This window comes from Camelus ferus, chromosome 29 (genome assembly GCF_009834535.1).
Source record: "Camelus ferus isolate YT-003-E chromosome 29, BCGSAC_Cfer_1.0, whole genome shotgun sequence".
Taxonomy (NCBI): Eukaryota; Metazoa; Chordata; class Mammalia; order Artiodactyla; family Camelidae; genus Camelus; species Camelus ferus.
In genome coordinates, this window is record NC_045724.1 from 25,096,406 (window position 1) to 25,121,314 (window position 24,909).

General features: G+C 40.7%; 1 protein-coding gene across 6 annotated transcripts in view; it reads left to right on the forward strand.

Moving 5' to 3' along the window:
- Positions 1-22,825, forward strand: part of TMEM68 (transmembrane protein 68) — a 32,115-nt gene extending 9,290 nt beyond the window's left edge. For 4 of the 6 annotated variants that reach the window (XM_032470101.1, XM_006195750.3, XM_032470102.1 and 1 more), the window contains 5 exons: positions 7,409-7,576; positions 10,124-10,317; positions 16,153-16,213; positions 17,934-18,073; positions 21,442-22,825. In XM_032470101.1, coding sequence (XP_032325992.1) covers positions 7,409-7,576; positions 10,124-10,317; positions 16,153-16,213; positions 17,934-18,073; positions 21,442-21,546 — 668 coding nt within the window. In that variant the 3' untranslated portion in view covers positions 21,547-22,825. Of the gene's footprint in view, positions 1-7,408; positions 7,577-10,123; positions 10,318-10,741; positions 10,809-16,152; positions 16,214-17,933; positions 18,074-21,441 lie in introns of those variants that run through there. The other 2 variants (XM_032470103.1, XM_032470104.1) reach the window with 2 other exon arrangements.
- The last annotated feature ends 2,084 nt before the right edge of the window (positions 22,826-24,909 follow it).

Sequence of the window (24,909 nt, forward strand, 5' to 3'; positions counted from 1 at the left end):
TCACGTCGCTCAGCCTTCTTACACGACTTGTGGTCGCTGCCTGGTGCTCTGCCAGTCCTGTGACTAGTTCAGTCAGTTCTGTACTGAACTGTTATTTATATGTAATTTGTTGCTATAAGTATCTTCGTACAAGAATCTGTCCAGTGTTTCCTGTTTGAAGTAAAGTTTTACCCTCCACTGTATATAAGTGCTCTGTCATTAAAAAAAAAATTCTTTGATTCGAATACATCAAGACACATGAATTTGATATTTCTTAAATATGTACATTTCTACATATTTTGTCAGTGAAGTCCCTACCCTCGAGTTGCTTACAGCCTTTAAACTATTTTTGACTTTTTTTACTTCATATTTATTATTGTTTTTTAAAGAATTGGACATATTTTATTCACCAAAGGGGTCCCATAAATTAAACCATGTGTAGTGAAGTTTTTCAGGGGAAAATTAAATTGAGGTATCAAGAGAGCATATTCCTACTCTACGTCAGCTGGGTAAGAGTTTCCTTTCACCTCCTCTGCCTTTCACGGAGAAAAACACTCCTCCATCCGCCTGGAATGCAAATGGGCTTTTCCCTGATACTGGCTGGGAAGCCCTTGACCTCGGACAGTTACCTAGCTTCCTTTCCCCTTCCCTCTTCCCTCTTCCCCAACCCCCTCCCCTCTTCCTCCACTTCGCCCTCTTCCTCCTCCTCCCTTCCTTTCACAACAATTGCGATTTTCTAAAACTTCGTTTTGAAAAAATTTAGAAGTCCGGAAAAGTTGCAAAAATAGCATAGAGTTCCTGTCTGCTGGTCACCCAGCTTCCCCTGGGGTTGCCATCGTACACAGCCGATTCCCAGCGGTGTGCCAGGTCAGCTCCACTCCAGACCTCGTTCAGGCCTCACCCGTTTTCCTGCCAGTGTCCTTTTACCAAGATCCCGAACTGCGTTTGGTTCTCCTGCCTCCTGTAGTCTGTGGCGTTGCTTTAGTCTTTAGTGACCGTCACACTTTTGAAGAGTACTGCTCAGTGATTTTGTGGATTGTGTCTCATTAGATCTGATGTTTTCCGCGATTGGATTGAAGTTGCGCAGTTTTGGCAAGAATCCCACCGGAGACGTGCCCTGATCCGAGCCTTTGTCAGAGGCTCATGATGTTGACGTGTCTCATCACTGTTGGTGGTGCCTTTGAGCGCGTGGCTAGGGAGGTGTCTGCTAGGCTTCCCCACCATTTAGTTGCCACTTTTCACCTTGTAACTGATAAATGTCTTGGGAGTGCTCCCTTAAAACTATGTGAATGACCTTTCTCCTCAGACAAGGTCCTTAACTTCTCTGAACTTCATTTTCCTCTTCTGTGAAATGGGTTGTCGTAAGGATTCAGTGCAGCTGTGTAAAGCACTTAGCATAGTTTCTGTTACACACTGAAAGTGCAGCAGACGCTGGCTGTCCGTTACAGAGCGCCTTTCTCCAGTAACCTGGAAGGCGCTAAGATGCGTCACTTACCTCTTGGCCGTTACTAAGTTCAGCTTCACGCACCTATTATCATCAAATTTCCTAGTGTTTTCAAGATACATTATTTTTTTGTTTCTTTTTTTTTTAACTTTTTTTTTATAGAGTTATAGTCATTTTACAATGTGTCAGATTCCAGTGTAGAGCACAATTTTTCAGTCATACATGAACATACATATATTCATTGTGACATTAAGATACATTTTTAAGCTGTCAAAGTTTTGACTGTTGTTGCTGGCAAGAAGTGCATTTTGCCCACCCAGTATATACACACAGTTATATGCTATTTCATCAAAAGTGTATATTCTTTCTTCAAGCGATCTGCTCTATTTTGTATTCTACTCTTTCATTTAAAAAGAAAAATTGTTGATTATAACTCGCTAAGTTGATTGCACAACTCAATTAATGGATTGCAACCAGCATTTGAAAGTCACAGACGTGGGTAGCATGGGCGGTCCTGCAGTAGGAGGCATGGTGTGGGGCAAGAGCACAGACTGTGGAGCTAGACAGAGGTGGGATGCAGCCTGCCCCACCGCTGCGTGCCCTCGGGCGGGCCACGTGGCCTTTCCTGACTCGGTCTCCTCTTCAGTGCAGGGATTCTGTGAGGACCAGGTGAGATAATCACTGTGGATCCAGTACAGTGCCTGGCATGTGAATGCTCAGTGAGTGTTCATCCTTTTTTCTGTAAGACAATAATAAAAGCACTATTTATGGAGGAAGTCACTGGAATGAGGCTTTGCAGAATGAGTGGGAAAAAATGAGTAACCATTTCACACCACTGTATTTAAAAATCCAATGAAATAGACAGTTTTGCAGGGAAGGAGAAGTATCAAAATTGGGGCAAGAAGGAGAGAGAAACAGTACAGACCAATAATCATAAAATAAATTGGAACAGTGGGCAAAGTCTGTATCCTCCTCCCTTCACAAAGGGGCTGGAGCCCACAGGTTACACTGAACTTTCGAGGAACAAATCATGCCCATCTTAAACTGTTTGAAAGTGTAGGAAAAATGTGGTGCTCCGCAGTTTGTTTTGCAAGAGGAGCATAACTTTGCTATCAGAACTAAGAACTCACACAGAAAGGAGGTTTGCAGGTCAGTCTTATAGAAAGTAGTTTTATAAAATTCAATACTTATGATTAAAAAAAAAAATCTAAGCAAGTGAGGACTAAAGGGTACCACCCTAATAACGGGAATGTACCAGAAATCTTCAACAGACGTGACCCACGGTGGAGAAGTGGAGAAGTATTAAAGTAGTCCCCGTAAGTAGGTACTAGGGGATTGAACCCAGGACCTTGTGCATGCCAAGCATGTGCTCTACTACTTGAGCCACATCCTCCCCTGTAAGGATGCTCTCACTGCTGCTACTTAACATTGTCCTGGAGGTCCTTGAAATAAGTATGAAGATTAGAAGAGAACCAAGTGAATCCACTTATCAATACTAGTAAGTGTGGTTAGCAAGGGAAATGGGCAAATGTAAACACAAAATTAGTAACTAGTCATATACCACCAACCATAAGTTTTAAAACGGAAAGGAAAGATTCTACGTGAGACTAAATCTAACAAAAAACTTGTAAGAATTTTATGGAGAAATGGTATACTTTACAGATGAAATTCAAAAAAGAGTTGAGGAAGGGGCTAGAAAGCCTTGGCCTGGAGAGCTGTCACGCCGCAGCCCTCAGTCTCCTCTCATTTATTCAGTGCAATTCTGACTTTTTCATCAACTTCTAAAATTCATATAGAAGACTAAGAATAAAGAAAGCAAATTTGAAAAAACAAAAGGGAGTTTTTCCTTATTGTATCAAAAACACAAACGTTTATAATGATTAAAATCGTGGCATTGTTACAAAGAAACGATTGTCACAATTGGGTCGAACAGATTAAAAAGTCAGAAACATGAATTTAGTAAATGATAAAAGTGGTATTCCAGGTCAGTAGGAAAAGATGTAGGGCAATATTTGATGATCAACTATGGAAGGTCTTAAAAAAAGACACACCCACACAAAAGCTGTTCCAAAAAGACGTAACTAAAAGACATGTCAAAAGGTGGGGTCATTTGCAGCATAGCTCTTGGTCTGAACATAAATGCCAATAATTACAACAAATTCACAAGCCCACTAGTAATTAGGAAAGTGTGAATTAAAACTACATTGAGATACCATTTTTACTCAAAAGATTGGCAAAAATTAAACTTTCTTAATATCAGAGGATAAGAATGTGGAGACATGGGCACTCTCATTCAATGCATGTGATAAGGGACCATAATGCAGCCAGTCAGGGGAACAATTTACTGGTATCTTTTATAGTTTAAAGTGGGCGTATCAAGAGTTGCCTGTCTTTGTATCTAATCTAGTGATAAACTCACATGTTCAAAGCACAAGGAGGCATATAAGTGAGTGTTCATTGCAACAATATTTGTAAAAAATCAGAAACAACCCACTTGTTCCTAAATAAGGAAATGGCTAAATGAACCATGGTAGGAATTCATTATGGAATACTTCATGGCCATCAAAAAAAATCACGCAAAAAACATGACTACTACATGTGTCTCTCAAGTAGATGTCCCAGATTTGTTGTTGAACAGAAAGACTGATTCATTTCAACAGTCATAGTAGGATACCATTGATGTTCACACACACACACCCAGTACTGGATACAGTGCAGGGGTGCTCAGGACTAGAAGATGAATCACTCGTGCTGAGACGAGGAACCTGGACAGGTAGACTGAAGTCAGGTTCGGAGGGTCCTGAAGGCTGTGCTCAGGAGTTTGACTTCGTCTTGTAGGTAGCTTAGCTCTATTTGCTGAGGAAGACCCAGAAGGAAGGTATTGTTACCTTACCATAGTGTGTAGGCGTATAGCCTTGAAAATGGATTTTTGTTAATAAATTTAGAAGGGATCTGTCTTTATTTTCCTTGGAAAATTTTAATTTATTTTTTAATGGAGGCGCTGGGGATTGAACCTTGCACCTGCTAAGCATGTGCGCGACCACTGAGCTATACCCTCATCCCCCAGATTCATGATGCTGCTGTCTGAAGCCAGTAGGCGGTTGACTCATTTACATAATAATTGCTGTGGAGATGACACTTCTTGAGCTCCATGTGACCTTCAGATCCTCTCCCACTGGGCTAAGTTATTTGGGAAGCCAGAGAATCTGGAGAGTGCTTAGTGGTTACTGGGCAGAGCAGGGAAGAAAAAAAAATTGTATTTCATGGCATAAAATAAGAGAGCCACACTCACCATGGAGTAGAGACATTCTTACTGGTGGGGCCCAGACTACTGGAAATCTGTATACTGGGGCTCCCCTCCCTGGACCGCGGTTGGATGGACAGTGGCCATGGTTGCCTTCCTGGTCACTTTCTCTGAGCTTCTGTTGCTCATCAGACCCCCCTAGGATTGATGTACCACAGGTAGGAGATGACGGGGCCACAGTTTAAAACCAACGCTGGGAAGAGGAAGTGACAGGTTTAAGAGATGAAGGAATCTAACATCACTTGATGGACAGTTGGGACCCAAAAGGCCTTGGCAGTGTGACCAGAGTGATCTTGCACTTTCTGAGCAAGAGTGGTGTGACCACACCCCTGCTTTACAAGTGACACAGCTGAATACCTGGGCTTCCTGTTAAGCGCAATGATGGTAAACAATAATGAACTGACTAATTGAATAATGGCAGTAATGAATTGATTGATTGAATTTTTCTGCCTTCAACCAGGTGATTTGATATGATGTAAGTAGCTCAATCATTTCTCAAGTCTTTTTTTAAAAAAGTATTCTGAAAACAAAAGACAACCTCAGGAATATTCTGTGTATTCCCTTGAAGAAGTTTTCTTTATTTCTTAGAAAATGTATCTGATGGGACAAGTATCCTATTGATAACTTCAGACAACTTCAGTGACTGTTGTAAGTAAATCGAATATTTGAATTAGAATTAGGTCATTGGAAAGAAATGTTAAAGTATAGAAACATACAAAATCTTGAAATATTAAATTTACTTTTCAAAAACATTCTCTTGAGTCCATTTGAAATATTACCAGCTAGTTTATTACTTCAATACTAGAATCAGTTACCACACTTAATTTAACCTGTCTGGTGAAAACGTTATAAACTACTTTGGAAATGCATTTCCTGCCCTAAAATGTACACTGACGCCTTTATTTTTTAAATGCTCGTTTCTTAGCAGATCAAACAGGGATAAAAATAGGGAGAGAAACTGACGGTTTCAGGTGTCCGGATTCGGGACTCTGCTCGGTCTCCCTCGTGTGAGCGGCAGGCCTCGGGGCCGCTGTTCGGTGCGGGCAGTCAGGCCAGAGGGACGTTCCCTTTCCCGCTACGGCCCCCGAGACTTCCTCCCCGTTACCCTTGCTTTTTCTCTGAGGCTCCTTCTGCCCCGGGCCCCTGAGCACTCGCTGAGGGCTGGCTGAGGCCGTGGTCTGCGGTGGCGCACCTGCGGCCAGGTGGGACCAGAACCACCGTCACGTCCCGTCGCCTCCTCGGTGTCATTTCCCAGCTCCTGTGATGAACACCCTGAAGCATGCGTGGCTCTTACTTAAGTCCTTCCCGTTCCCCAAATCCACCAACAGCACAGGGCTGCTGTGAAACACGTGCTGGCGAACCGGGGCCAAGTCAGCAGGGAGCCCCGGGGACCACGGCCCGGGGCGGATGCGGGGCCCCTGCCCTGGCGCGGCCGCCGTGGACTGTGCCCGAGACTGGGGTGGGGCAGCGCGCGGGCGGGTGGAGCCCTGCGCCTCCCGGCGTCACATGCCGATGGCAGGTACCCTTTCTCAGGAGGCGCGGAAGCATTTCCGCAACCGCCCCCAGCGCCCGGTTTCGCCCTTACGGGAGAAGCTCCTCGGGTGGGAGTCTGTTCTCTGGGCCGCCGGCCCGCCCTGCGCCTGGCTCTCCCTCTCAGCGCCCGCGGAGGCCGTGGGGGAAGGCTGGTGCCCGGGTGGGAGCTCCCGTGCCGGGGCTCCCGGGGCTTCTGCCCGCGTGCTCGCCCGCACTGGGTCTCTAAGTGCTGGTTAACGTTCTGGTTTTCTTCTCACCCACGTTTGTGGCACCTGCCTCCTCCTCGCAAAGCCACTCACGTGGTTGGGAGAGTGACCTCCGCTTTCTGACCCGCTGCCTTTTCTCCTCCTTAGAGTGGGCGCGAGGTTCTCTTACGGCTACGGGGCTTATCCCAGTTTCCTCCTTTTCTGTGTTCCCGCGGTTACCTTCCTGGACAGTGAGAAACCAGACTCCCATTTTTTCTTTAATTGACATATAGTCAGTTTACAATGTTGTGTGAATTTCTGGTGTGCAGCACAATAGCTCAGCCATACATATACATACATATATTCGTTTTCATACTCTTTTTCGTTATAGGTTAACAAGATACTGAGTATATATTTCCGCCGTGCAGTAGGGCCTTGTTTCTATTGCCCTCAGTACGTAAACGTATTTGATCAGTTCCCCTGGATGTAACCAGCCTCCCATCATGCCCCCGGGCCCCATCACGCCCCCGGGCCCCATCACTCACAGACATGGTCTCCCTCCACCAGACTCGGACCCCAGGCTTGTGAGCCTGACCCCTCCTTTACCCACTGAGGCCCCTGCACCCTTTCTAGGCTCTTCTCCTGGGTGGGTGCTCTAAGGACTGTTTGGGCTTCGACTCGTCCCTAGGGCCACCCTGCGTGGATGCCCGCCTCACCCTGCCTGGGCTCCAACACCCACTGCAGGCCTCCCTCCACATAGGCACCTGCTGTGGTCTGGCCCACCCAAAGGCTGTAGGACTGATGTGTTCAGCACGGGAGGAGGGGGGAGTGGATGGAAACAGGAAGGCTCATGCACTTCTGTAAGAAATATCTGAGTTTCTGACTTAGTTAGTAGTCGTCCTTTAGTATAAACAAACTCATATTAAATATATTGTAAGCATCTGTATTTTGTCTTTCTAACAGGTTATGAAGTTCATGGGATGGAAAAAATACCAGAAGAAGGACCAGCACTGATAATTTTTTATCATGGAGCTATTCCCATAGATTTTTACTATTTCATGGCTAAAATTTTTATCCATAAAGGCAGAACCTGCCGAGTAGTAGCCGATCACTTTGTCTTTAAAATTCCAGGTAAATTTTCACTGTAGATAGTGACATAAAGATGTTTAATTAACACGATCAAATTATGTGATGGTCTATATCTGAGTTCTCTAGTGTCATTTGGAAAAGCTTTTTGCCTTTTTAGGTAAAACACTTGGAACTCCAATTTAGGAGCATCCGTTTTTGGTAAAACATATAAATATAAAAACATTCTCCTATTTAGGTGATATATGCTGTTCAGGTAATATATCTCAAAATAGAAACATTATGGCCAAAAATGTTATCTAAGTTCTTTCTTTTTTAACAGGTATTTAGTTGTGATTTTTCAAAGTTAAATTCTAAACTCCATTTTTAAAAAGAAATTGTAACTTTTGCCAAACAATTAATTTATATTTTGGTATAGAAGGAAGTTGATTTTTCGTATGAAGAATTTTTCCATGAGATATTGATTTGGGAGTTTAATTTTCCAGTAATTAGAGTTTGATTACTGTCAGTTTGATAGCAAATCAAAATTAATTTAAAAAATTAGACAGAATATATTTTGTCTTCACATAATAATATAATAGTGCCTCAGAAATCCTGTCCAAAAAGAGCCTGTTAGGTTTCTTCCCATACTTGACTTGCCTGGTGGAATTACAACTCTAAGACTGAAGACTACATTCTTCTTAATATTCATGTTCATAAAGGCTTTGTACCTTTTTAAAGAGATTAATTAACTGAATGATTTCAAACATGGTAAGAATTTTAAAAAATCATTTTAAAGTAAACTCATTGAGATTAAATCTTATTTTCTTCTGTCACTAAGTCACCAGAAACAAGCCACGGAAGTTTATGGCACGTTCTCTGGAATAACAAAGGCAACAGCCACCCATGGGCCAGATAAACACCGGGCAGTGAATGAAGTAACAGTCCCTTAGTGCCTGCCGTAGACGTGGTCAGTGTTTCCAGTGTCCTGCATCACTAAAAAGCCAATTGTACTTTGTGTGTAAACTAAATTGGCTGTAAATTTAGTTTTTCTCTAGAAAGTAATGTGATCAATTTATAATAAACTTGGGAACTAGAGGAAACAAGAACATCATTGTACGGTCTTACTTACCATGCTAACATGGATCCAGTTATCATTTTGACTTATTTTGCTTCATTTTTAATTTGCATGTTTTCACATATTGTGCAAACTATTTTACGTTCTTTTTTTTGGGAGGGCAGGTAATTAGGTCTATTTATTTTATTTTATTGTTTTTAATGGACATACTGGGGATTGAACCCAGGACCTTGTGCATGCTAAGCATGCACTCTACTGCTGCACAATACCCTCCCCTCTTTATGTTCTTTTTTTTTTTTTTTAATAATCTTAGCATTAACCTTTTCCCATGTTTTATAAAGAACACTTTTAATGTCTGACTAAAATATTTACTTAACTAGTTTTCAGTTGTGGAACATTAGGATGCTCCCATTTTTTTTCTTTTTATACATAGTAGAATGTGAATATCTTCGTTTAGCATTCGACTTAAACATTTTCCCCCTTTATGATCTTGTAATTTATTAAGCCTTCCCTTTTTATTCATTTATCATGAGAATTCATCTAGCTAAATCAATGAGCTTTTAATATAATGAAAGATGAAAATGCTTTCTTAATAATTAATATTTGTAATCTTGCTTCAGATCCTTAAACCTGTGAGAAGTTTGGTTAGTCCGCTCAGTTTTCACTACCTAGCCCCGTATTTCCCAGTCTCAAGGGAAAAATGCAGGAACATCAGTCCTTTAAAGTTCCAGTGTAGGACTTGGTTAAAATACTTAATTACTGATAGGATTATTTCTTTCATCCCTAAACAGTTGTAATTTGAGAAACTGTGGAATAGTAGGACTGGAATTCGCTGTTCCTGAACCACTCATTTTATTAAAAACTCGTAATGATATTGCTATTATTACTGACTTAAAAATTTTAATTGTGGAATTAGTATTATTTAACTTCAGTTTCAATGGATTTAGCTGTGGCTTGCCAGTTTTGGCAGAGCGAGGCTGGTCAGATTTGGGCACATTCTCTTGAGTGATTCTCCTCATTGGGTTAATGGAAGATTAGGTCTGTGATTGCTGATGATTATAAATGACATATCATTTCGGCTTGCTCTAATGAATACTGTGGCCGGAGTTTGGCCAGGAGATGCAGTGGAAGGAGCTGTGGACTAGATGTATCTGGACCAGAATCTCTGCCCTGTCCTTAGATAGGTGTGTGACTTTGAGCAAGCTTCTTAACTCTCTGAGCCAACTTCCCTCGTCTGTAAAATGGGGACAAAAGCCCCTATCTTCCAGGGTTTTTGTAAGTTTTGATTACAAGTTCTGTAGGTAGCCAGAGTCGTAGGTGATCGATCAGTAAGGAGGTGATCAGTAAGACAGAGCTATTACTTTACCAGCAATGTTAATCGTATGTTAACTTTCAGAGTTCTCGTTGGTTTAAAAAAGTGAAAAAGAAAAGAATTTACTGATTTAAGCATAGATAGTACATTGTGTAGATTTTTGCTCTTGAAGAATGGGACAAGAAGTACTTAAGAGATATCTTCATGCTAATGTTTCTTACAGGGTTTAGTTTATTACTTGATGTATTTTGTGCTCTCCATGGACCAAGAGAAAAATGTGTTGAAATCCTGAGGAGTGGTCACTTGTTAGCTATCTCACCAGGCGGAGTTCGAGAAGCCCTAATCAGCGATGAAACCTATAACATTGTTTGGGGCAATCGGAAAGGCTTCGCTCAGGTTGCAATCGATGCAAAAGTGGTGAGTTGTATAAAAGTAATCATTAAAGGAAGGCTAGGTCGATTTTAGAATAAATGCTTGAACAGCCGAAGTGTGTAAGAATGTAGATACTGCCACTGCACTCCTTTAAAAATTAGTATATGTAACCCTTGTGACAACAGAGAAATATTCCTTGTGCGTGGGAAGCCATCTTCACAAAAAATACCAATCTGGAAATTTGCAAATGTCCAGCAAAGCTGTATTTTACATTTCAAAATCTAGCTTCTTTTAATCAAATTTATAAAATTTTTGATATTCCTTCAGTTATACTTTTCCCCACAAGTATAATCAGTCCAGTTCTGTGTATTGTAATCCTTTGGTTCAGTTAAGTTGGCTTATTTCGGTGATGCTGGTTGGCGGGTTTCATTACAATTCTTGTATCTGTGACCAACTTATTTAACAACAGAACTCAGTGCATGGCTCGTGTCGTTTCATCAGCAAATGTGATCTGCTGTCTAATAGGATGAATAAAGGTGAGAACTAGATACGATGTAAGTCAGATTTTTTTAAAAAACTTTACAAGTGAATTTCTCAATAAAATTAAGTGCTCCTCTGGGATTCACTGTAATTATTCTGCTTGGTAGACTGGAGAGCGTGAACGCCGTGTTTGCCCTTTTCTTTTGCTCTGGAAAGTCTTCTCAGCTTTTTGGTCTCCGTATTGTACTTTATGCTATGAGACACTTACTTGTTACTTACGGAATGCTCCTCTTTGTTCTCTGTCTGTTTTCATTTTATATTGTCTTATCAGAAAAAGAAATCATAGTGCTTGTCACGGTGGTTTTCTTTCTCCAGGCCAGTTAGAGGTTGCTGCCTGTGCTTTCCACGTTTCTGTGTTTTTGTGTCTCCATTACTGTCACCTAGAGACCAACCTGCACCTTTAGCTTGCCTCTTTATCTTCCAAATACACACTTTTGATTAAGCAGGAAAAGATTATAGATGACTCATTCTAACCCAAGAGCAGCACTTGAAGAAGAATGGACATTTTCTCTTTAGTTTTTAATTGTGGAGTTACTATAAAATAAAACGCATTGATCTCGATTAGCTGCTGTACATACTTATATGTAACCCCTGTAAGTAAGTGGTGCAAAAAAATGGTTTATTAATTTTTTTGTTTTATTTTAATGGAGGTGCTGGGCACTGAACCCAGGACCACGTGCATGCTAAGCATGTGCTCTGCCACTGAGCTGCCCTAAGGTGCTTTAATAATGTGCCCTTGGTGTAAGGTGGGTTCTTGCCCAAGTGCTTAATAATGGACAGCGCACAAGTTTACACACTGCTGTCCTACAGTGGACTGCAAACTCCCTGAGGAGAAAGCCACCTCGTAATATTCTCCGTTCCTAGAATAATAACTGGCACCTGCTAGGCTGTCTGTATTTGTTGAACTGATTTTTTTAAACATAATATTAAACATTACAAGAAGGGAGCCCTTTGAATTTAAGTCTATGTTAATTGCATTAGTGGTATAGAAAATTAACACATAGCCCATTTAGTTTCCAAAACGTCTTATGTACTAAGGTAGAAAACAAAGCCTTAGATTGTGGGAATAATATAGAAGACAAAATGAGCACGCCCAGCTGTTCAGGGATGAAGGGTAATCAGTGCAGTGTGCACTAAAGCAATGATTCAAGCTAGAGACTTAAGGAAAGACAGTTCAATTTTTCAGGTTTGTATTTTGAGAGAATGAATTCTTCTAAGGTTTAAGATAAAAATGACATATAAAGTAGATTTGGAATCACATAAATTGATCATGGGATTCTAATTCCTCATCCTCAAGTTTACAATTTTAAGGGACGTTGCCTGGAAGAAGGCTTGAAAGAAAGAAACTATATAAAAGAGAAAGAAATTATTTTTACCAATCCTTGAGTTTCTAGATAGTTCATTAAGATCATCTAGATAATTTAAGGTTTTTATTCAAAACTTGTGAAAATTGAATAAGCAGTCTTTTACAAGTTTATAAACACTATTCTTTAACGCTGATTTACAAAATAGCCTAAGATTGATAATCTTGTACCACCCCCAGCTGTTTTTTTTAGGGCTTTTAAAGGCTTCCAGTTGGTACTGCTACGCAGCCAGTAGGTGGCGTATGTAATTATTCCAGCACTGCAGATGAGGAAACTCAGGCACAGAGAGACCAAGGGATGGAGGGATCGGGTCAAGGCAGAAGCAGAGCAGAGCTGGCAGGGCAGGACCGCAGGCAGCCAGTGCTGTTGCAGCACCGGACGGCATCTCACAGTGAGTCCGCGGACCCCGGGATAAGAGGGGCCTCCCAGAAAGCGAGGGACGCCTTCCAGTCCTTTATGGATATAGTTGTAAATGGCACGAGTAACTTACCTGGAAAAGCCGTTCTCAGGTCTCACAGAACTATCATGCACCTTGAGCGAAGCCTTAAGGCTATCGTTGTAGGATTAACGACGTTTAAGTTGTGGCTAAGTAAGGGAAACAAGTGAAAAAAAAATCTAGATTGTCAGTGGAAGTTCATAAAATATTGGTAGAAGATATTTAATGTTTATCTGAAAGCTACAGGCTTATTGATACGACATAAATCATTCTCATTGTGTGAATTCCTGAGAATGATGACTTCGTTAAGAATTTTTAGGTAACTTCACATCTCAGTGAGTTGGGGGGAAAATTAGCCCATTTACTCTAACTGGAAAGCACGTAACGGATATAAAACAAAATAGCATTCATTTCAATAACACTGTATGTATTAACTCAGTCTATAAAACGCCTTGAGGTGGGATAATTATTATTGTCCCCATTTCATACACATAGAAACTGAGGTTTAGACATGGCTGGTCACTTGTCCAGTGGTTCCCACTTAAATTTTACTGGCAAAGTTAAGACTCCAAGACCATGTTAATCTGCTTCCCCAAGAATTAGTTTTAACGAAATGCACATTCTCTGTCTCTTTCTCACATGTGCACACGCGTACCTGGTACATGTACACGTGTAAGCAGAACTGAATTCTAGGTTACTTATGCAGGTGCCTTGCTATACCAAGTGTGCACAAAGAAAGGAATGAATAATTGTGCTACGGTGCAAAGCCGTCGTGAGGTGATGCTTGTCGCTGTAGGGCTGCACCCTTGAGTATAAATTCAGAAGCCAGGTACCCAGAGTACCACCTGGGATCCTGAGCTTGCTGGGGTCACCTTTCTCCTGTTTAGTGTCTTCTAGAAGTGTCCAGCTTCTGGAGAGGTCGCCATTTAAGGATGATATGTGCAGACCTGAGTGCAGACTTTGGGGGTCATGCCAGTCAGTACACAAAAACCGAGCAGCACCCGTCAGAGAGGCAGAGCGGGTGTAGACGGGAGCTGAAAGCTCTCTGTTCCTTCTTGGCATCTTAAGTTCTTGACTCTAAAGACACTGTAGAACTATTTGAAACATTAGGATTTCAGCCATCATTTTATTTTACAGCAACATTTTATTTACAGCATTGTATTTTATGGTTTCCTAGGTCATAATTTGAATTTTTCACAAAGGGGTCTGTCTACTTTGTCTTAGGTGTGTTAGCTTTATGAATTAACTCCACCAAAACCTCTTCATCTGACTGCCTCTCCTTGCCTGGCTTTGCTCTGTCCTGACTGGCGTTAAGCTTGCCGCCGCCTGTTCCCTGCCCTTTGTGTTCACAGAATACAAACGAATTCATTGGAAGCACTTTCTCTCTGCTTCGTCCATCCATCACACTTTCTTTTAGCACCTACTTTGTTCCAGGCCCTGGAGATACAAGAGTGAACAAAGCAATGTCTTTGCCATTGGGGGTGTCTTCCTTCTAGTGAAGGGAGAGAGACCGTAAATAAATGGTCAGTTAAGCATATGTGAGGGAATAAGTCTTTTTTTTTTTAACTTTTTTTTTATTGAATTATAGTTATTTTACAATGTTGTGTCAAATTCCAGTGTAGAGCCCAATTTTTCAGTTATACATGAACATACATATATTCATTGTCAAATAATTTTCTCGCTGTGAGCTACCACGAGATCTTGTATATATTTCCCTGTGCTATACAGTATAATCTTGTTTATCCTATTCTACGTTTTGAAATCCCAGTCTGTCCCTTCCCACTCCCCATCACCCTGGCAACCACAAGTTTGTATTCTATGTCTGTGAGTCTGTTTCTGTTTTGAATTTATTTATTTATTTATTTTTTAGATTCCACATATAAGCGATCTCATATGGTATTTTTCTTTCTCTTTCTGGCTTACTTCACTTAGAATGACATTCTCCAGGAACATCCATGTTGCTGCAAATGGCATTATGTTGTTGGTTTTTATGGCTGAATAGTATTCCATTGTATAAATATGCCACATCTTCTTTATCCAGTCATCTGTTGATGGACATTTAGGCTGTTTCCATGTCTTGGCTATTGTAAATAATGCTGCTATGAACATTGGGGTGCAGGTGTCATTTTGAAGTAGGGTTCCTTCTGGATATATGCCCAGGAGCAGGATTCCTGGGTCATATGGTAAGTCTATTCCTAGTCTTTTGAGGAATCTCCATCCTGTTTTCCACAGTGGCTGCACCAAACTGCATTCCCACCAGCAGTGAAGGAGGGTTCCCTTTTCTCCACAGCCTCTCCAGCATTTCTCATTTTTGGATTTTTGAATGATGGCCATTTTGACTGGTGTGAGGTGATACCTCATTGTAGTTTTGATTAGCATTTCTCTGATAATTAGTGATACTGAGCATTTTTTCATGTGCCTATTGATCATTTGTATTTCTTCCTTGGAGAATTGCTTGTTTAGGTCTTCTGCCCATTTTTGGATTGGGTTCTTTGTTTGTTTCTTGTTAAGTCGTATGAGCTGCTTATATACTCTGGAAAAAGTCTTATGAAGAAAGCTGTACCCATATAGCCTCTTTCCTTCTGTCCAAAGCTGAATAGGAGTGGCTTTTTAAATGTCACTTACTTAAGTGTTTCAAACCCTGCTCACTAAGGCAGGTGAGTCTGTATCAGGCAGATGCTGGTGGCAGACTGTAAGTGAAGTGATGTTTACTGTTCCCCTCCAGTGTTATCTGTTCTAAACCATCATTTAATTCAGTCTATTTTGTGTACATCTTAAAGTGTTTCATTCAATTTTTTATCTACTTCAATTTCACAGTGGCATAACCTCCTTACATGATCCTTTGTTACTTTACCCGTTGTTTTATGACATTTAGATAAGGTCTCCATTAAAAAAAATCATATTTAATCATTGATTTTTATGAAAAAATTAAAACCATGAACTTGAGCAGGTGTCCTCCCAAATTAATGATATAAAGAGTTCTTTTATGTATATGCTTTTCCCTTCTTTTTTGGTGTTGAGTCTTATACTTACTTTTCATTGATGTTGAACATTTTTAGATTTAGTAAGCTCACAAAAAAAGTGTTTCACTAATTCCATGACAGCATCTTACCAAAGCTTGTCATTTAAATTTATATAGATTTCCCCGTAGAGAGAATTTCTGTCTTGTAACTTTCTTCAGCGGGCATACTATTCAGCAGCCCACTAAAACCAATTTAATTATCACATTCATTTTAATTAATGAAATTAATGATTCATTTTTATTTTGAGTTTCAAGAGTTCATGTGGAATGATAGGAAAGCTGGTAAATGAAATATTATATATTACCACTAGAGGGTAGTGTTTCCAATTTGTATTTTTAAATATGATCAAGTTAAACTTAAGTCTGATAAATTACACTAGTGATAAAAGTGTATATTTATTTTTAAAACACCTTATTTTTGTCATCTTAAATGGGCCCTCAGAAGTTTGCATTAGTGGCTCAATGGAGACATCAAATGAATTAATATGTTTACTTTTCAATTCAAATTCTCTCTTTAGCCCATTATTCCCATGTTTACACAAAATATTCGAGAAGGATTTAGATCACTTGGAGGAACAAGTAAGTTCTGATTCATATGTTTTTTTCTAATTATAATGTAATATTTAGAATGTAATATTTTAAATATTTGGGCTTTTGAACACTAGAGAAAAGCCTTTTGAATTACTACTTCAGGTAATGCAGGTAACTGTTTAGATGTTTTTCTAGCTAAAGCCTTGGTGATAACTGGTTCTAAGTAATGGAAGTTCTGGATGTTAGATTTTTGTTAAGACGCTCATGTATATACTGAAGCTTAATTATCATGGACTTTTAAAATTACAGATTGAATTTTCTAATTTAAGCCATATTGTTGAGGTTTAGAGCAAATTTACATGTTACCCAACTATCTTTTGGACTCATCCCTAAAGAAATTACAGCTTTAGAAATGGGTGACAATAAAATATTGAGTTAAGATGAACAGTCTGAGGAGATTTCATTCGCTTTAGTTTATTTCTGTTGCTGCTTGTTCTTTTTTGTGGGGGCGGGATAGGTTTACATCAAAAAGGTTTTTTGCTTACCTTTAATTTATTGATAATAAAATAAGCTTTTAAAATGTGCTTTCTCTTTGCAGTGTCTCTTTTGTTTCTTTTATTTTGAAATTTGTGTAGGTTGTTTTGTACCTTATGGTATATATCTATTATATTTGATTATATTTTATATCTTTAGCTAGCCACATACAAATCCCCTCCCGAAAACTTTAAACTTCTGCTGTTTCTTTTCTGTCTAATGGTGGTATATTGTTGATATTGTTTTTTAGGTCTCTTTTTTCAAATTTAAAATGGAGAGGCAGATTGAGACGATGTTTAATTTTTGTTGTGTAATTATTTCTTCTAATTTTCTCTCGGATCATTTCTTTAGAATTCAAGTTGCATACCAGGAGCTGTTCCTAACTTTGTTTCTTTACCTTTAAAGTGGTTTTAAAATTCTTTGACTGCTTTTTAAATTTATTTCACTTTAGAAGTTGAATATCTCAAAAATAGGTGTGTAGTGATTTTTCTGAGTATTACATTGGGTGAAATATTCTGTATTTCCATAGGTAAACAGTGTTTTAAGTTTTCAGTGCAGTTTACAATTATGTATTCCACAATGCTTGCCTTTTTTGGATTTTTGTTTTTTAGACTTAGTTTTAGTTCATCAGTTTATTTTGCTATTACCATTTTTAATTTTGCTACATTTCATACTTGGTCATTAGCATTAACAAGTCTTTCTCCTAATTTATGTTTTTGGTCTTTAGTTTATTGGCGCATGTTAGTCTCCTGTTTACTGGAGTTTGTTTTATGCTTCCATTTTTTCTTTCATTCACGTAAGTCACATATTTGTAAGTCTAGACTTTTTAGTTTCAGCTTTTTGTTGCAGTCTTTATCCTGTGTTTTGCAATAATAGTAATTGGTTTGGTTTTAAAATTCTTACGTTTTTAAAAGCTCATTCCCCCCCCTAATTAATGAACCTTATTTTTTTGAGCATTTTTAGGTTTATAGAAAAGTTGAGCAGAAAGCACCGAGAGTACCCGTAAACCGCCCACCCCCTCAGTTTCTTCTGTTATTAGCATCCCGCATTAACATGGGACATTTGTTACCATCGATGAAAAGCTCATCTTTAAAAAAACTATATTGTATTAACTGCCAGGAGGTGATAATGTTTGCCGCCTTCCTCTCAGTCTTACATAATTAATTTGAAAGTTTTCAATTATATGCTCAGATTATTTAACCAATTAAAATGATTTTGTTTACTTTTCAAACAGGGTTATTTCGGTGGCTTTATGAAAAGTTCCGCTATCCATTTGCTCCAATGTATGGAGGTTTTCCCGTGAAGTTACGCACCTATTTAGGTGACCCCATTCCATATGATCCAAAGATAACAGCAGAAGAATTAGCTGAAAAGGTGAACTAGTCTTTTTTTCCCCAATATTTCTTTTTAATTAATTAATTAATTAATTAATTAATTAATTTGGGGGGGTCATTAGGTCTAGTTATTTATTTATTATTAGGTTTTTGTTTTAATGGAGATACTGGGGATTGAACCCAGGGTCTCATGCATGCTAAGCATGCTTTCTGCCACTCGAGCTATATCCTCCCCGCTAAGGTAAATTATTCTTTCTTTCTTAGTTTTAGGACATATTTTTACTTTCAGTTATGATGTTAAAGGTTAATTAATTGATTCTGTAAGCATGTTCTGGATCAGTGGTGTTTCTCCCCCAGAGGACATCTGATGGTGCCTGGAAACATTTTTTGTTGTCATGATGGACAGGACGTGGGGGTGGTTATGCTACTGACGTTCCGCGGTCGCGGCCAGGGATCTGGTAAACGTTCTGCAGCACACAGGACAGCCCCCTGCAACAGAGAACCACTCCTTCTGAAACGCCAGTCATGCCGAGGTTGAAGGTTCCTAAGTGATGTTCAGAAGGAAAAAGTTTTTCCTCCATGAAAAGGAAGAAAGTGTTTTTGTCTGGTAGAAATATCTTGGGAGGAAAATGGATTAGTATTTAAGAGTGTGGGTTATGAAGTCAGGTGGTTCCCGGCGCCACTGTCGGTTGGCTGTGTGACCTCGGGCAGCCCACCTCGCTCCCCCAGCCTGCGGAGCAGGGGAGAGCGCGGTGCCCACTCTGGAGTGATCCCTGAGGGCCGCACGGGGTCGCTTCAGTTCCTGGTTTAGAGCAGCGTCTGCCCCACGGTTAAGCGCTCGGTGAACGCTGGCTACTGCTGCTACCCCGGCTGGGAGGTACGTAACCAAATCAGTGTTCATAAGGTGACGTGTGACCACAGTGGTGCACTCGTGGCCTGATTTCTCAACCAGGGCATGGCTGATACTTTGCTGTGGGGCCGTTTACTCACTGGGTGCCAGCAGCACTGTTCATCCTAAACCTCACTCATCGTGGCAGTAAAAAATGTCCCCAGACATTGCCACGTGTCCCCTGGGAGACGGAATCTCCGCTGGTTGAGAACTGCTGTCTTAGGTTATTAGGGAGACACAAAGGAAAGACATCTAAATTCAATCAGGGACTCCTCCTTGAAGGAGGTGATGCTTGAGTTCAGTTTTGAAAGGGATGAGCTGGACTGAAGAGTAACGAGGTAGAGGGAACGGAATGTATAAAAGCACGGCCACGCGAAATGGCGAAACCACATAAAATCTTTGGGGAGCAGAGGGTAGTTAGCTGAAGGGATATTATTTACAGAAGATGAGAGAAACGTAGGAGGGTCTGGACGATGAAGGCATACAATTGATTCTGTTTCTTGAAAGCCAGGGGTTGTAGCTGCTGAAAGAAGGTGAATGATGTCATAGGTTGGCTTCTGGAAAGATTGCTAGTAGGAACGCGGAGGCTGAATTTGAGTGAGGCCAGGAGCAGCCCGGGAGGGAAGGAGCCCAGCCTGCTCTGTGCGGGAGGGACGAGGGAAGGCGTCCTGGAGTTGAGGGCCTTTGAGGTAGGCCTCGAAAGACGGGTGTGACTTGGACATGGGGGCTCGGGGCGGGGGGAAGAGGGTGAACAAAGAAACAGTGGGACAGGCTGGAGGCAGGATCTGGAGAGTCACCAGCAAACGGGCGGTAGCTAAGCTGTGAGAACGGCTGAGAGCACCGAGCCCTTGAGGAGTGAATCAGGGCCGGACTTGGGGATTAGAAATCCGCAAAAGGAGACTGAAAGGGGCAGCATGAAAACCAAGCCTTCCCTCCAGCGTGAGAGTTCCAGAAACAGGATCGATGGGGACCGAGAGGTCACGTGAGATTAAAAGACTGTCCGGTGGATTTAGTGACAAAAGGGGGTCATTAGTGATCTTTGCCAGAGATGTGTGTCCTTCATGCAGAGCCCTGATACTTCTCCACCCAGAAGTCCTTCCTTGACACCGCAGTTCATACTGAACAGAGTCTGTACTGTTTCACTTGGTACTTAACTCCCTTCATAAGCCTTATACTGCCCAGCGTGGGGACACCCCTGAAGCTCCAGCCTTTCCTTAGCTGTTTTCCCGTGGTCTTGCCCCTCGTGCTCCTTTCTTCACCGTTACTGAGATCTTACTGGTCCTGGGAGACCCAGACCGAACGGTATGCCGGTCACACGCCCTTCTGGTCATGCCCATCAGGGCACCAAGGATGCCTTGGTCTCACTCCTCGGATGGCACAGCTCACAGAGATCTTACGGTTTAACCTCTTTTGCTTGATTGTGCTTATTAAGCGATGAGCTCCTTCAGACTAGACACTTGTTTCCCTAATGCGATAGCTTCCAAAGCACCTAGTATTTTCTGAATGAATGAATAAAATAAAAAAAAAATCCACTTCACAGGACACAACCTGTGTGTCGATCACTGTGCTAAATACTGGAAGATGTGGGTTCAGTTTCATATAATCCGTCTAATAAGTTTTCATTTCACAGATTAAAAAAACTTGTGGTTTAGAGAGACAGATTTTTAAAATATGTCTTTGGGCTAGGATTTATTAATTATATTTAAAAAGAGGGAAGGTCCAGGATTTGTGAAAAGGAGGCTCAGTGAAGGGTTAGCATCTGAAAAGGAGGGAGTGTGTGTGTGTGTGTGTGTGTGTGTGTGTGTGCACGCATGCGCACTGAATTACAATATGTATATGAAATAAAGCGTTTTTTTAGATAGCCACAAACTGACTTAAAAGTAAAAATTGCTGAAATGTGCCATGAACTTAATGGGAAACAAATAGTGTTAGAAGGGTTCTTGATATACCCTAACTGGCTTTTCCATTGCTATGACTTAATTTAAATTCCTGTTAAGCTGTCTAGACGTTGGTGCAAAGGGCTGAAGCAGGTCAGCTCATGGAGAGTTTTTTCTCACTTTTCCCTTCACGTTGCCTGATGTAATCGGTGCGTATGCTGATGAGAGGAAAGTACGTGGAAGTTTGTTAATGGCTGGAAAGGAGCGAAACTTCCATCTGCCTCCCAGAAGACTCCCTACTGTTTTTTCCCTCTGATCTTTTTCCTTTGGTTCTTTTTAGTGTTTATTGCGTGCAAGGCATTGCTGTGCTCAGTGCTAGAGGAATGCTAAGATGTGTCTTAAGGCGCTTACAGTCTGGTGCAGGAAGTCTCCATGTGGACAGTAGCTGTAATTCAAGCATAATAAAGTAAATATAAGAGATACGCTTTGGGTGTACGAGAAGGAAGTCGTTAATTCTCAGGAGAGACGGGTGCTAAGTTAGGGAGGACTTCTTGAAAGCAGTAGTGTGTCAAAGTCCTCACAAAATAAACACCTATGTTGAGAACAAAAAGGATCATGGCTTCTCTTTTGTTTTCTTAATAGACGAAGGATGCTGTTCAAGCTTTGATCGATAAGCACCAAAGAATACCAGGAAACATCATGAGTGCTCTGCTGGAGCGTTTTCATCGGAAACGAAAGATCAGCTAGAAGACGACTTAATACATTTATATTAATATGTTTGTGCAAAAAAGTACACTCTTCTAAATTTTGTAGGTTCTATAATTAGTATTTTTTAAAAAATCATGTTAAAAATAAGCATCTTTTGCTGAACTTGTTTGTTTCAAGTTGTATTGTCAGTTGCATTTCTGCAATCAACTGTCAGACTGAAACCATAACTCACTACACGCCTAGTCGTTCAGAAAATGATCATGGTTCTCTTTATAACTTCCTAATAATGTATGATAAACATAGATCCTTAAAGTTAAGTTTGTTAATAACAGCAATTTAGGTTAAACGAACATTCCTAAATAATGCCTCTAATTTCTGTTACCTCCTGCAATGAGCCAGTTTTGCAATGATGGCATAACCTAGGGTTTAGTACAGACACTTAAGTTAGGAAAAAGACACTCTCTCATCTGCCCCTCATTCCTTTTGTGACCTTGGGTAAATCACATAATATTTTTCGTGCCTCAACAATTCACTTTTTTAAAACATGTTAATACTTTGGTGAGGAATATTGTTTTAAATTCTTTATATTTGCTGCAATTGATAACTATAGAACCAAAATTATGACTCAATTAGTTAAATAACACCAAGATCTTTTACAGGTTTATGTATATATTTTGTCCAGAGGATGTTTAAATTATTCCTTCAGGTGTAATGTCAGGTTGCCAAGCACAACGAAAAAGATGTACTGTTTTCAAATTAAATAGAAAAGAAATTAGGAAATGTAAAACTTCCAGTCATTGTTACTTTTAGTGTTACATGTTTGACGAGAATCCGTGGACCAGCAGCGCGGGGTGTGCCGCGCCTCGTCCGCCCTGTGAGGCGGCGTTTCATAGTGTGAGGTCGCAGACCGCTGCTGTGCTCGGCCTCTCACGCGTCAGAAGCTGACTCCCTGGGCTGCTGTAGCAGAGAGAGGAAGCCTTCCTCTTGCACGACATCCTGGCTCATTCAGTGTGACTTTGCAACCAGGCGGATGGTTTATTGTTTCAATAAAAATATCCTTGAATGATGAATTTATGTGAACACAAAGCTTTCTGAAAAATTAATGGCTTTTGATTTGTTGTCTCCTTGAAATCTGAATTTTAAAAAGTATTTAAACAGAATAGTAACAGGAATCAAATGCAGTATCTCCCTGTCCCATGTTTAGATATTAAATTACTTGGATTTTTTAGAGACTTTTGTATAACACGTATGTCCGTATGATGTCATGTATATAAAATTAAGCAGCATAAAAATAAAAGTAATGCTGAATTACAGTTCATTTTCTTGTAAAATTGCATATGTGACATTTCCTTATTTTAAACTGATTTTCTGGTTTTCCTGTTTAGATGTTTCTCACCTACCGTCATATTCATCGATCTCAGCCACAATGAATAGACCTCACTTTCCAATGTAATAAACATATTTTAATTTCACTTTCAATGAAGAGTCAACTAGTGATGTTACAGCTTGTTTCCCGCTAGCAGTGAGCAACGTTTGTTTAAAAGTCATCAGTATTTCCAGAGTGACTGAATAAATAATCATAATATGAAGAGGATAGTATTTTTTGGCAACTATTGGGTTTGAAAACCTGAAGAAAGGATAGCAAAAGCCATTATTATTATTTTTTTTTACAGTATTTAAATTTTATTGCTTTACTTAAAATGTTTTTTTCTTCTCTGATGCCCAGATTAATAGGAAGGCTTCCTGTTTGATTTGAGGCAAGAGCTTTATCTTTGCTGTTTGCATTTAAATGCCGTCTTGAAGAAGGAGGGAATGCGGCTGAACGCAGGGATGTGAGGGGGGGTGGGGGCGGGGTGCCCTTGACCCTTTTCGAAAGCTGTCTCCTCAAGTCAGAATGTGATGGAGGCCAGGGAAGCATGAACGTGGCCCTTTATGGGAAATCTTTCAGACCCTTTTTAAAAAGCTACCATTTTGGAACTATTTCAAATTTGCTGAAAAGCTGCAATGACCGTGCTGGGTACCGCAGAGACCCTCACTGGCTTCCACACTGTCGCGGCACGTTTGTTTTATTCTCCTCACACACCCTCGTCCCCTCTCTCTCCTCTGTCCCCATCTATCTATTTATCAACTTTTTCTCCTGAATCGTGTGATGGTGAATGCAGATACCGCATCCCTTATCTTCATGCTTGACCATGGGGCCATCCAGTTACGGCACCAAAGAGCAATGATCCAAGGCAGGAAGTGTTCCACTGACATAACAGTCTTATCTGATCTTAAGACTGGATTCAAGTTTCACTCGTTGCCTCAGTAATCTTTGCATTTTTCCTCTTGATGCATGGTTCATAGCAGAACCACACGCTGCATTTGGTTTTCCTATCTCTTTAGTCACCTCTAATCTGGAATGATTCCCCAAGCCCTACTTTTAATGATATGGACATTTTTGGAGAAGGCAAGCTATGTGGTAGGTAACCAAGCTGGTTTTCTCTGATATTTCATCATGATTGGATTCAGGTGATGCGTTATTCTGGAAACATTGCATAAATGACGCTGTGCACCTTTTCCAGTGTGTCATGTCAGGAGGCACACAATGCTGGTTTGTGTTATTAGCAATGAGTAACTTTGATCACTTGGTTTAGCCAAGTGCCCACCAGGTTTTTTTCCTGTAAAGGTAATCCTAGCAGAACCCTTTGTATTCAGTTGTCCTCCCTTCTCCAGGAAGTCCGTGTGTCTCAGGGGATGCTAAAGGCACTTGAAGTTCCAGGGGTGTCCAGTTGGTCTAAAATTAATGCCATGCTCTTGATTTGTGAATCATTGTGATCTGGGGGACGGAAGTAGAGGTGAGCTGGGACCTTTGGGAAACTTCTCATTTTTTTCTGGGTGAGCTCCTGGAAACAAGCCTTTCTCTTTTGGTCTGGATTTATTTCACATGGATATGAGCCGTGGATTTGCTGTGAGCTTGTCACTCCCAGACTGGGATGAAGCCAACACCAGAGGAAGCCAAGCAGAGAGATTTGCGGGGAAAGAAAGATGGTGCTGTTAGACTAAGTCAACGCTCAATGCCATTCTAGCTCTGGGCTTCCGGTTATAGGAACCAATCACTTTCTCTCTTACTTAAACCTATTTAGATAGAATTTTTTATTACTTGCAACTTACATATACTGACTAATGTGGGGATCAGTTGGCTAGGACACAATTTGTTACATGCTTGTTGCCTTCTCACTAACATGCGGGAGCAGCGGCATGGTGACATGGTCAGAGCTAGGGTGTGAGGGGCACGCAACTTGGAAATGTTGGGGAAGGGAGTCCCCAGAAATGAGACATTCTGCTTGCTCTGGGGAAAAGTGATAAACCCAAGTCTGGTACAACTCTGACCTGGGTTCGACTGAACTGGGGGGAAGTCAA